Below are 12,440 nucleotides of genomic sequence, written 5' to 3'. Positions count from 1 at the left end.
CTTTCCCGTCACGTCCGCGGGGTCGCCATCCATCAGCCCAGAGCGCCGGGCTGGGATGGATCCGCTGGGACTGCCGGATCCCTGGATGGAAGGGAGAGGGAGAGGCAGCTGCCACGGCTGTCTCCTTAATAAATGGGAGATGATCAGCTGAAGGAAAATAGGATCCTCCACCCCTCCCCCCCCCCCCCCCCCCGCCAAATCCCAGGGATGTGGAGCTGTGGTGCCATCAGGGGTTTGTTTGATGGGTGCTGAGGACCGGGTGATGGATACCTCAGGCCTTGTTTCTCCGTGTCCTCGGGGATTTCTTGTGTGCAGGTTTGCAGGTTTGATGGTGCAGAACCCTCCTGCCGCAGTGCCCGGAGCTCAGCTCGGAGGTGCTGCTGCAGTGGCCGTGCCCATTGTCCCCCTGCTGCTGGCACCCAGGCCAGGGATGGCAGCTCGCTTTTCCAGCCTCACCGCTCCTTTCTCCCTCTCCCTGCAGGCACCGAGGGCACAGCGGCCGCCCGGGGCAGCCGCAAAGCAGCCGAGGGCCGGCCAGGTCCGGGTGGCAACGAGGACACCGCTGGGGACAGCGACAGCCGGGACTACGCTGAGAGCGGCGTCAGCAGGAGCCCCGGTGAGAGCGGAGCTGCTCCTGCATCCCTGGACGGGACAGATGGGGGGACACAAAGCCGGGAGCCATCTGCGGGTGCTCTCTGCTGATCGTCCCCTGTCCTTGCAGGTGTGAAGAGAACCAACTCCGTGCAAGGCCAGCGGCCGCCCCCGCCGGCCACCGCTGCATCCGCCGCTGGATCTGCCCCGGCAGCGGCACCACCCGCAGGTGGGATGGGATGGGAGCACAGCCAATGGTTCTGTGCCTGGGGACACCCCATGGGCTCAGTGTGGTGGGAGAGGCCACCAGGGGATGTCCCAGGCGCTGATGCCGCCTCTGTGTCCCCAGCTGCAGCGGCAAGGCCAGGTCCCGGGGGTCCCGCCCGCTTCCCGGACAGACAAGGTAAGCCCGGGCTGGCTGCGGGCTCTGGGGGCCACCGCGGGCCGGGGCTAACGGGGTCCCTCCCGCAGCGAGCCCCCCGGAGCCGGCCCGTGGAGCTGCCAGGGAGGAGCGGGGAGGGGGCCTGGCTGCGCCCCCCGGCAGGGAGGACAGGCCAGGCTGGCAGCCCCCTGCCCCCAGCCAGCCCCCGCCCGCAGCCGCCGCCCCGCAGAGGCAGCAGCAGCCCCGAGAGGAGGAGGAGGAGGATGCCAACAGCTACGACTCGGATGAAGGCAGTATGTACCCAGGAAGGGAGGGAGGAGGGAGTTTCTTTGGGAAGTGCAGGATTTGGAGGAGGTTGCTGGGTGGGTGTCCAGCAGGGAAAGTCCTTAGGGAATGATGCTTCCCTGCCAGGCTCGGAGCTGGGGCGGGGGTTTGAGGGGGAGGATCTGTGGTAGAACATCCTGGGTGGGAAGAGCTGCTGGGGTCGGGATCAGGTGCTTGGATTGGAGCAGCTGATGCCCTCTGTGCCTGCTCTTCATCCCTGGGATGAAGGAGCACGAGCCTGAGCTGGTTTCCAGAGAGCCAAGACGGGAGCCAGGTGCTGAGCCCAGCCTTGGGAGGAGCTGCTGTCCCATCTCCTCAGGGTGCTCCAGGGTGGAATTGCTGTGGGAAGGGTTGGCTGTGTTACTCCTCCCTTGCCTGCAGAATATTGGAGTCAGCTCCAGAGCCCCAGGCTGCTCTCCCTGGGCAGTCCCTGCCCTCCAAAGCTGTGCAGAGCTCCTGAATCCGCCTGGATTTGCGGCGGTTTGGCCGCTGCCAGCACAGTGTCACTGCATTAAACAGCTTTTACATTTGACCCGCAAATCTTCCCAATTATTACTAATTGGGGATGATTAAATGCAGTTATTGGCTGGGGTTTTAACGAGGTTGTTTCCTCCTCTTCCATCGCTGTCAGCCACGCTGGGAGCTCTGGAGTTCAGCCTGCTCTACGACCAGGACAACAGCTCCCTGCACTGCACCCTCATCAAGGCCAAGGCAAGAGCTCCTCCTTTCTCCCCCCTTTTCCTAAATTAAATCCATCTGGCTCCCAGTTTCTCTGGTACAATGGGAAGGAAGCCGTGTGCTGCTGGCAGAGGCTGCTCCCTTGGGAGGCTCCAGGCACAGCTGCTCCTGGCTGGGGAGGGCTGGGGGCCTTTTCCTTGTGTGGATCCAAGAGATCTGTGGGAGTGGTGATGCCCTTGAACAGTCCTCCCAGGAAACTGCCCCATCCCTGGAAGTGTCCAAGGCCAGGTTGGACAGGGTTTGGAGCAGCCTGGGATAGTGGAGGATGTCCCTGCTTGTGGCAGGGGGTGGAACTTGATGGTATTTGAGGTCTCTTCCAACCCAAACCATCCTGTGATTCCACAATGCTGATTTTTCCTGGGAAGGGTTGGTTCAGCACATCCTGGCACCCACAGCTGCTCGGGGCAGAGGCTCTTGGGTCACTGAACACATTTTCTCTTTGCGTTTTTCACGAGCAGATTTTTCTCTTTGCTGAAGGAGAATTCACATCCTACATTTCCTTTATCCTTTTTTAGGGCTTAAAACCAATGGATTCCAATGGCCTGGCTGATCCCTATGTGAAGCTGCACCTCCTGCCTGGAGCCAGCAAGGTGAGGCTCTGCCAGGTTTGGTGCTGGGGGTGGAGCAGAGGTTTCTCAAATCCCCCTCAGATCAGATTTTCCCTGTTGATTTCTTTGCTCGCTGCTGTTTTCCCTGGGGGTGTCTCTGAACAGGGAGGATGCTCCCAGATGCTCTCCCAGACCCGAGGAACAGCTCATCCTGCAGGCAGGAATCTGCTCAGGGATGGAGGGAAGCTCCAGAGGAGGCATTGCTGTTAATGCATCACAAAACATCTGCCCAAAAATCTAATTATGCCCAGGGCTGGAATTATCCATTTGCTTGGAAGCTGCAGCACGTTCTTGGTGGAGCTGTGGGGAGAGAACTGGGGGGAAACTGTGGCTCCATCATTTCCAGGAAATTCCTGGAAATCTCCCTGCCCAGCCCAGCTGAGCTGATCTGGGTGGGCAAATCTTGAGGAAGGAATGACCACCAGCAGTGCTGGCTCTTTGCTTAGAGGGTACAGCAGAGTTCTGCTCAGAGGAACCAGGAGTAAAACCAGGGGAAAACTGATACAAAGAAATTGGATTGATTTTCCAGCTTTGCTTTATGCACAGGGACACCTGGTCTTGTTTGGAGGAAATCCAGGTGTGATGTTGGGAATTGCTTTGATTTCTACTGCTCTCATTTGCTGATATTTATTTCAATTATTTTTTAAGATTTTGAATGTGTGGTTGTGAAAGACACTCAAGCAAAGTGACAGCTCCTCAATCCCCCACTGTCACCTCCTTTAGACCATGAGAGCTGTGACCTGAGCCCTCACATCCTGCCCTGGACACCTTTCCCCCTCTCCTTGAGGGAATAAACTCCAGGGAGCGACAAAATCCAGTCTCTCCCATCCACCTCATGTCACCAAATCCCTGGTGCTTGGCAAAATTCCACCTCAGTGCTCCCTGGGAGCTCACCATCACCCAGCTGTGCCAGCTGTGATGGGGCACCCCTGCCAGGAGCTGGGATTTGGGCAGGGAGGAATCCTGGGGTATTGGAATATCACCAGTATTGTGGACGGGACGTGCCTTGGCTTGTCTGGGCCCTGTGGCTGAACCAAATAGTGGCATTGTGGTGTTTCACCCCAGGGACACTTTTGGCTGCTGGGTGTGTGGTGTTTCACCCCACAGACACTTTTGGCTGGCTGGGTGTGTGGTGTTTCACCCCAGGGACACTTTTGGCTGGCTGGGTGTGTGGTGTTTTGCCCCACAGACACTTTTGGCTGGCTGGGTGTGTGGTGTTTCACCCACAGACACTTTTGGCTGGCTGGGTGCTGCAGTTGGCACGTGGAGATGAGTCCAGGCCTGCAGGAGCTCTGGTGGTGCTGGGATGGAGCTTCCCCCCATAACAGGGGCTGCTCCTCAGGTTTCCCTCTGGTGGGGAAGCTTTGAGGCGATGGTGAAGGAAAGGAGTCGGTTCTGATGGAGGGTTTGGATCCAGAGCTTTATTCTGGCCTCTGAATGCAGCACCAGCGCCAACAGAACTCCCTGAGCCCGTGGCTGCTGCTCCTTTGAACCCCGGGGAGAGGGGAGGGAAGGGGCAGGGAGCCACCAAGCAGGGACAGGAGGGGAGGGACAAAGGGACAAAGGACACCTGGATGGCCCAATGCCCCCCAGGGGTAGAGGGCATCCTTTGAGTCTGCCAATCACTCGAAGCCCTTCTGGAATGCCAGGACTGACAGACAGTGCTGGGAGGGGAAAGGAGAGGAGACGGACACACCTGGGAGGGAATTATCAGGGGAGGGACCCGGGGTTCTGGGGTAAACCATGAAGTCAACACTGATTCCCCTGCGTTTGTGTGACCCCACAGTCGAACAAGCTGAGGACGAAGACGCTGCGCAACACTCGGAACCCGGTGTGGAACGAGACCCTGGTGTACCACGGCATCACCGACGAGGACATGCAGAGGAAAACCCTCAGGCAAGGCCAGCAGGAGCCCAGGGGTCCCACAGGGTGGGGCTCAGGGTGTCCTTGCTCCCAGCACCACCCCCAGGAGTGCAGGGGGGGGTTAGGGCTGTGAGAAATGCAGTTTTGGGTTAAAATCAACATGGCTTTGGTCATCTGGATGGTTCTTTGAAGAGAGGAGAACTGGCATTTTGACCTTTTCGTTTAATAGTAGATTATTGATTATACTATGATTTTTATCATTGTAGAGATGTGCATCTCTGCTGATTTGACAATAGCCCAGAAAAACACTCCATATAAATATCTCTTAAAATTTATGGCTCTTTCTCCCCTCAGAAAACTTAAAACTTCCACATCTTGATTTCTTGCCCATCACAAAGCAAATATTTTAAAATGTTGACTTTTTTTTTTTTTAAGATAGAAATTTGGGGGTTGATGGCTGTTGGTCAGAGAAAATCCACATCAAGGGTGGGTTTGGGGGGTTTTGTTTTGTTTTTCCCTCTCCCCAGCAGTGCCCCTGCAGGGATGGGTTTGGCTCTGGAGTCGGGCACTGCTCCAGCCTGGTTATGTTCCCCTTTCCCTCTTCCCTCCAGGATCTCTGTGTGTGACGAGGACAAATTTGGCCACAACGAGTTTATTGGAGAAACCAGAGTTGCCTTGAAAAAACTCAAAGCCAACCAGAAAAAGAACTTCAACATCTGCCTGGAGAGAGTAATAGCAGTGAGTGTCGGTGCAAATTCCTTCTGTTCCCCTTGGAAATGGCACCTGAGGGATGCAGGGAGGGGCTGGAGGTGCCTGGCTTCCCTGGCACCTTCTGGAGTTGCATTCCCACCTGTGCCTGGGCTGATGTGACATCCCAAGGCCAGGAGATAAGATCCTGGTGGGAATCCATGGGAAGTGACCCCAGGGCCTGCTCCTGTTGGCACTGCCAGCCCCTGGGGGTGGATGTCACCGAGGTGGAGGGGACAGGTTGCTCTGTCCCCCTTTGAATCCGCTGGGATGGGGGGGATGGAGCAGATGGAGATTCCTGAGGTCCTTGCACTTTGGAGTGCAGTGCAGGAGCTGGGCTGCATGCATTCCCAGGGTTTTGTTTTTTTTGCTGTGGGATGGTTCCTCTCCCAGTCACTCATGGCATTCTCCTTGTCCCTTTCCCATCCCAGACGAAGCGCGCCGGAACAACCGGCGCATCCCGTGGGATGGCTCTGTACGAGGAGGAGGTGAGTCCTTGGAGCAGGACAAGCTCCATCCATGTCCTTTCCACCATCCCTTGTGTACAACCCCATTGCTCCCCTGTCCTGGAGATCCCACATTCCCTGGTATCCATCCCATCCCTCCTCCTCCACGCCGTTTTCCCTCCTGATGCAAGAGAAGCTCCTTGGCACAAGAGATGGAGGGCAGTAACTGAAAGAGAACAGGGAGAAAGAGGAAAAATTAGAAAGATATAGTGTTCAAAGCCAGCTTTGATCTTAATTTTTTGTTTGTTTGCTGCACCTTCGTTCTGAATGGAATTATCAAATAGGCAATAATAACCCACAATAAAAATAAATAATAAACGATTATATATATACACACCCACATAGCTGACATAAATTATAATTAAAATGCAGTCTGCTTGTAGAACACAAAATTAATTTCAAACAAACAAACAAAAAACTGACTGAAAACTTGACTCTGAAAACTGCACTCTGATCTGACAGAAGCTTGGCTAGGAGAAGGAAAAATTAAGGCAAACAGCTGAGCCAGAGGAGAGATGTGAGGAAGGAAACGTTATTGCCACATTTGACGCCCACCTCTGTGGTGGTGTTCACAGGGGTCCCAGGATGAGGGAAGAGATGAGAATCTTGACTCCATGTTTCAGAAGGCTGATTTATCATTGTATGATATATGCTATATTAAAACAAAATGATATACTAAAACTATACTAAAAGAATAGAGAAAGGATTTCATCAGAAGGCTTGAAAGGAATAGAAAGGAAAATGGAATGATAATAAAATCTTGTGACTGACCGGAGAGTCCGAGACAGCCGGACTGTGATTGGCCACTAATTAAAAAACAACCACATGAGACCAATCACAGATGCACCTGTTGCATTCCACAGCAGCAGATAATCATTGTTTACGTCTAATTTCTGAGGCCTGTCAGCTTCTCAGGAGAAAAAGATCCTAAGGGAAGGATTTTTTTCCCACAAAACACATCCGTGAGACGCCTCTGGCGGCTCCTCCTGCAGGTGGATCGCGGAGGGGACGTGGAGGAGCGCGGGAAGATCCTGGTGTCCCTGATGTACAGCACCCAGCAGGGGGGGCTCATTGTGGGCATCGTGCGCTGCGTGCACCTGGCGGCCATGGACGCCAACGGATACTCGGATCCCTTCGTCAAGCTGTGAGTGAGCCGGGGCTGGCTCCGGGCTGGAACCGCCTGCTCTCCTTCCTCTGGAGCCAGTGACGGAAATTCAGGGCAAACCCGGTGTCACCGGTGTCATCCTGTGGGTCCTGCTTGAGCTTCACCTCTGGTGGTGTCCCCAGCGTGGGTGGTGTTGAGCCAACCCTTGGGTCTGTCACTCCCCGGTGCCCAAATCCCTGTGGTTGCCTCATGGAGAATCCCAGAATTGTTAAAGGCTGGGAAAGACTTCAGGAGTCCAAGCCTTGACCGATCACCTTGTGTCTGCAAGCAGAGGGCACGTGGGGGATGTGGGGTGGGTTTGGGGCTGGTGTCCAACACCCAAAACTTCCAACACCCAAAACTTCCAACACCCAAAACTTCCAACACCCAAAACTTCCAACACCCAACTACCAACTTCCAACACCCAAAACTTCCAACACCAACTTCCAACTACCAACTTCCCTGCGATCCATGCGAGTGGGATTCCCACCCGTGACTCACCAAGGGCATGGTGGGACTCCAGGGACAGTGGAAGCTGGAGGACAGGGAGTTCTTCTCTCCACCTCTGACCCACCTTGGCTGCAGGACAGAGGTGGCTCCATGTCCCTCCATGCCCTGCCTGCTGCCCCATAAACCCACATGGCTCCTGGGAATGTGGGGTTTTTATCCCAACCTTGTGAGCTGCACCACAGAGAAATCCCTGCAGCCATTCCTGGTGGGGTTTTTGCTCACGTTTTTTTCCTTTGCCTTTAGAAAAAAACCTCTGTTCTCCCTCAAACTCATTCAGTGACTCTCATGTTGAACATATTCTGCTCCTCGTTTTGTAGCTCAGTGGAGCTGAGCAGGTTCCCTTCCCAGTCTCTCTTTATTTGTTGCATTTTCCATTTCCAGAAACAGAAGATGGTGGTTTTACATTTTTAAATCAGTGATCTAATTAATCCCAGCCCTAAATTGAGTTCTGGATCTGCAGCCAGGCTGCACAGCCCCAGCCCCATACTTTTCCCACATTCTCTGGAAGGTGGGAAGAGAGACTGGCTCTAAATAAATCTCTTCCAGCTCAGAAGCTCACTTTTTAAGCTTATGAACTCCCACTGTTCTTGCACTTGAATTTTGAGCTGTTTTCTGTTGCCCCCAGTTGGCTGAAACCCGACATGGGAAAAAAGGCCAAGCACAAGACACAGATTAAGAAGAAAACGTTGAATCCTGAATTTAACGAGGTATGGACGGATATTTTTTTATATTATTAAATCAATTCACTGAGTGCTGTGTTGAGTGGAGGAGGTGGAAGACAAACTCCCCAAGGTTTGGCTCTTTGCTCAAGCTCCTTTCCCACTCCTGTGCCCAGGAATATTTTGGGAATGACTTTGCCATGGCAGCACCACACACCCTGAAAGCTCCCTGCATCCCAGCTGGGGATGTGGGTGGGATCAGCATTCCTGGGGGTGGAAACTGGAAATTCTCCACTGGTGCTGCTTTGATGGGACACCTGGAAAGGGCTCATGTAGGTGCAAGGGGTGAGCTCAGCTCCTGGAAAAAGAGGTTCCACAGGGAAGGAGCATTTTTCCTTCATTAATTACATTTTAACCATCCTCTCCTTGGATTTTGAATCCAGGCTCTGCAGAGGTCAGGCCCAACCCCTTAACTGCAGCTTTTAGGGTGTGTTTTCCTTTCTGCAGGAGTTCTTCTATGACATCAAACACAGCGACCTGGCCAAGAAATCCCTGGACATTTCCGTATGGGATTACGACATCGGGAAATCCAACGACTACATCGGTGAGCCACGGGCTGGAAGGCTCTGCCCTCTGGGGCAGGGTTTGGTGCCTGGGATGGGGTTTGCTGAGTGGGTCACCTGCCCAGGTGGGATGATGGCATCTGGTGGGTGCACCCTCTACACTGCCCCACCTCCAGCATCTTTTGGGCAGGAAAAGCATCTCCGTGGCGTTTCCATTAGATTTGTGGTCCAGGAGATGGAAAAAGCATTGCAGGGTGTGAGGTGTGTGCCCATGGCAGGATTTCCTGGACATCAGCACCACTGTGGTTATGACACCATGAAAGGATAATCAATGCAATTTGCTCGAGGTCACCAAATGTGGCAATGTTCTTCACTCAGGGCTCACTAAATGTTGAATTTGCAAGGCAATCTTGACATGGGAAGAGATGAGAATCTTGACTCCATGTTTCAGAAGGCTGATTTATTATTTTATGATATATATTATATTAAAAGAAAATTATATACTAAAACTATACTAAAAGAATAGAAAGAAAGATTTCATCAGAAGGCTAGAAAAGGAAAGAAAAAATAATAATAAAATCTTGTAACTAACCAGAGAGTCTGAGACAGCTAGACTGTGATTGGCCATGAATTAATGTGATTGACCACTAATTAAAAACAACCACATGAGACCAATCAAAAATGCACCTGCTACATTCCACAACAGCAGATAATTATCATTTACGTTTCGTTTCTTAAGCCCCTCGGCTTCTCAAGAGAAAAAAATCTTGGCAAAAAGATTTTTTTCATAAAACATGCCTATGACAGCAGCACCTCTGGTTACAAACTCTGCTCTTGTCCCCTTTCCCCAGGCGGTTGCCAGCTGGGAATCACGGCCAAGGGTGAGCGCTTGAAACACTGGTACGAGTGTTTGAAGAACAAGGACAAGAAGATCGAGCGCTGGCACACCCTGCAGAACGAGAACCACGTGGCCAGTGATTAAAGGGAGCCTCTGCCCAGCCCTCCCTGCCCTCTGCCACACCCCTGCAGGTCCCTGGTGTCCCTGGTGTCCCGTCTTCCAGCGCAGCCACGCCTTGCTACAGCCTCTGATCCCAGGGTCCTCCTCCTCCTCCTCCAAGCCCCCTCCGTCCTCCCCTCCACTGGAAACTCCCCCAGATCTTTTCTATTCTCCTTTATTTATTTTCAGCTGGGGAAGGGAGGCTGTTGAGTTCCCCTGGTGTGTAATTTTGGCAAGCAATAGTTCCCTCCTGACTGTTCCCCCCTCTCTCTCTCTCTCCGTTCCCGTCGCGTTTCCGACGCTCTGTGTCCCTCCAGCCTCCGCTCCTCGCGTCTCCCCTAGGGGAGATGGGAGTGCTGGGCTTGGGAGCATCAGCCTGTCCTTGCTTGTGTGATCTCAATACCTCAGTTGCAATAAGGAAAAAGCTCCTTGGCTTTGGTGTGGGTGTCACCGTCGCCTGGTGTCCGTGTTGTCGTGGTTAGGCCAAAAAACCGGTGCCACTGGTGTCATCCTGCGAGTCCTGCTTGAGCTTCACCTCTGCTCTGGCCCACCTGAGCAATCTTGTGGCACATCCTTTGCTGAGAAGATCCACCACCAACACCATAACAGCGACAAGGAGGGTTTAGGGAGCTCTGCGCTCGCAGGGGACCAGGTGTGGGTTGGTTTTTGTCCTTTTGCGCGAGGAGTTCGGGGGCGCCGCTGCTGTAGGAGCCCAGCTGTGTTTTAGGGTTGTGACTACCTCCTCCTCACCTCTGAGCTGTGTAGTAGTGACTGGCCGAGCCCTGAAGGGGTCCTAGGTCCCCTCAGACCCCTCCTGCTCCCGAGGATTTTCTGTTCCTCAGGAGGGAAGCTGAGGGAGCTGCTGCTTCCCCCCAGCCCCCTGATGTGTGCAAGGATTTTTGCTTTAAACCACCACAGCTCCTGGAATTAGCTGGAACAATCTGAGATCTTCCAAACTTGGGTTGTTTTGGTTTGGTTTTCTTTTGTTTTTCCCAGTTTTCTGCACAAGAACCCTGAGCCTGCCCCTTAAGGACGGCCTGGATCTGTTGGATCTGGTCTGGACAGCAGGAGGCACAGACTCTCTGCAGCTGCTGCTGCTGGGCTCTGGAGCCATTCCCTGGCTCTGGAACCACTCCCTGGCTCTGGAACCACTCCCTGGCTCTGGATCACCCCAGGCCCTGTGGATAGGAGCACTCTAAGCACTATGGAATATATGGGATTTTTTTGTCACACTGAGCATGGTGTGTGAAACGTTCCCCCGAGCCCCCTGCACCCTCTGCTGCTGCTGCTGCCCTCTCTTTGGGTTGGATGAATTCTGTTTTCCTGGTATTTTCTTTGTCTCCCCCCAGCAGAACTTGCTGATGTGCCCTGAGTGTCCCCAACCCCCTCTGTGCTGAGCTGGCCCAGCCTGGCACAGGCTCCCCCCTCCTTGGATCTCCAGGTGGGAAAAGCCAACCCAACCCACCCCAGAGGGTCCAGCCAGAGCTGGGAATCCTCTTCCATCACCCCAGGTGATGTGCTGGTGCTTGTGGCTTGGCTTGGGGTGCAAAGGAAGAAAACACCTGGAAATTTTCCCCTTTTCCATGGAATTTTTGCCTCTGTGCCAGTCAGGGTGGCATCCCTGAGCCACCCTGGCCAGGACCAGACTGAAACAATCTTTTTTTTTTTTATAATTATTAATTATAATTAATATAATATAATTTTTTTGACGGTTCCCCTCTGCACGCCATGGTGAAGCCTCCCTGCTCCAGGCCCAGCTGAGCTGTGGGATGGTGGGATCCAGGATGGGATGGTGGGATCCAGGATCAATGGTTGGACTCTCCCTTTTTCAACCTTAATGACTCCAAGCTGCCACCACCCTTTCCAGAGGGATGGACCTGACCCAAACATTCCTGTTCATACCCAGAGCAGCCCTTGGGCACGGAGCTGTGCTGGGGAAATATGTGGCTGAGGGTAAAAAAAAAAAAATCTTTTAAAATCATTATTAAAGCAATTCCTTAATTTCTCCCAGTCCTGCAGCAGCCCAGCCTCCTTTGTATGTGCAGAACAACTCACTTAAGGTTACCCTTTTCCCATCCTGTATTCCCATTCCCTGTTCAGCCTGCTTTCTTTGGGAAAAGGATACTCAGATCATCTCTTTGCACCTCCAAAAATCAAGTGCAACTTGCCAATCTCCTCAGTAATGTGCAAAACCACAGCCCTGGTCTCTGCCCCCTCCTCTTCTCAGTTTTTCTGATGGTAATTCCTGCCCTGAATGACTTCTTTTTGTTGTAAATAAAGCATGCACCTATGGATTGGGAATGGTGAAAAACAAACAAACAAAAAAAAAGGCAAAAAAAAGAAAATTAAAAGCCTCTTCTACTGCTGTTTGCATTCAGACTCGCATGCAGTGATTTTACAGCCAAATATCAGTTTACAACTGTTAAAGACAAAAAGAAAACCTTACACAGGAATTAGAAATCCTCCAGTCTTCCGCTGCATGCAGCACAACATCCTCTCTTGATGTGGTATCTAATAAAGTGAGACTATTGGAAAAGAACAAAAAAAAAAAAACAAAACAGTTTTTTGGCTTCTTTCATTCGTTGTGGGAACAGGAACCTCATGGGGTGGACAGAGGGCCTGAGTTCTGGGAATTCCTGGTGGGTTGGGGCTGCTGGAATTGGGTTGGGTTGGAGATGTTGAGAAGTTTGGGGTGGCTGGGAGAGAGATCCTGGCTCGGGGTAACAGGAATTCCTGGTTTTGGGAATATCCTGGGTAAAATAGTGCAGGCTTAAATCATCCACGGGCTCCTCTTGCTTGGTGCCTGGG

The 12,440-nt window shown here is 52.8% G+C and overlaps 1 protein-coding gene across 3 annotated transcripts in view; it reads left to right on the top strand.

Moving 5' to 3' along the window:
• RPH3A (rabphilin 3A) overlaps positions 1-12,192 on the top strand; it is a 32,015-nt gene extending 19,823 nt beyond the window's left edge. For all 3 annotated transcript variants that reach the window (XM_066561994.1, XM_066561992.1, XM_066561993.1), the window contains 13 exons: positions 482-616; positions 722-820; positions 941-994; positions 1,063-1,266; positions 1,929-2,008; positions 2,551-2,625; positions 4,430-4,539; positions 5,118-5,244; positions 5,685-5,741; positions 6,752-6,903; positions 8,039-8,120; positions 8,580-8,676; positions 9,487-12,192. In XM_066561994.1, coding sequence (XP_066418091.1) covers positions 482-616; positions 722-820; positions 941-994; positions 1,063-1,266; positions 1,929-2,008; positions 2,551-2,625; positions 4,430-4,539; positions 5,118-5,244; positions 5,685-5,741; positions 6,752-6,903; positions 8,039-8,120; positions 8,580-8,676; positions 9,487-9,617 — 1,403 coding nt within the window. In that variant the 3' untranslated portion in view covers positions 9,618-12,192. The remainder of the gene's footprint in view (positions 1-481; positions 617-721; positions 821-940; positions 995-1,062; positions 1,267-1,928; positions 2,009-2,550; positions 2,626-4,429; positions 4,540-5,117; positions 5,245-5,684; positions 5,742-6,751; positions 6,904-8,038; positions 8,121-8,579; positions 8,677-9,486) is intronic.
• Positions 12,193-12,440: the final 248 nt, after the last annotated feature.

The sequence above is a fragment of the Molothrus aeneus genome, chromosome 18 (genome assembly GCF_037042795.1).
Source record: "Molothrus aeneus isolate 106 chromosome 18, BPBGC_Maene_1.0, whole genome shotgun sequence".
NCBI classification, from domain to species: Eukaryota; Metazoa; Chordata; class Aves; order Passeriformes; family Icteridae; genus Molothrus; species Molothrus aeneus.
This window is presented reverse-complemented; position numbering and strand designations above follow the sequence as displayed.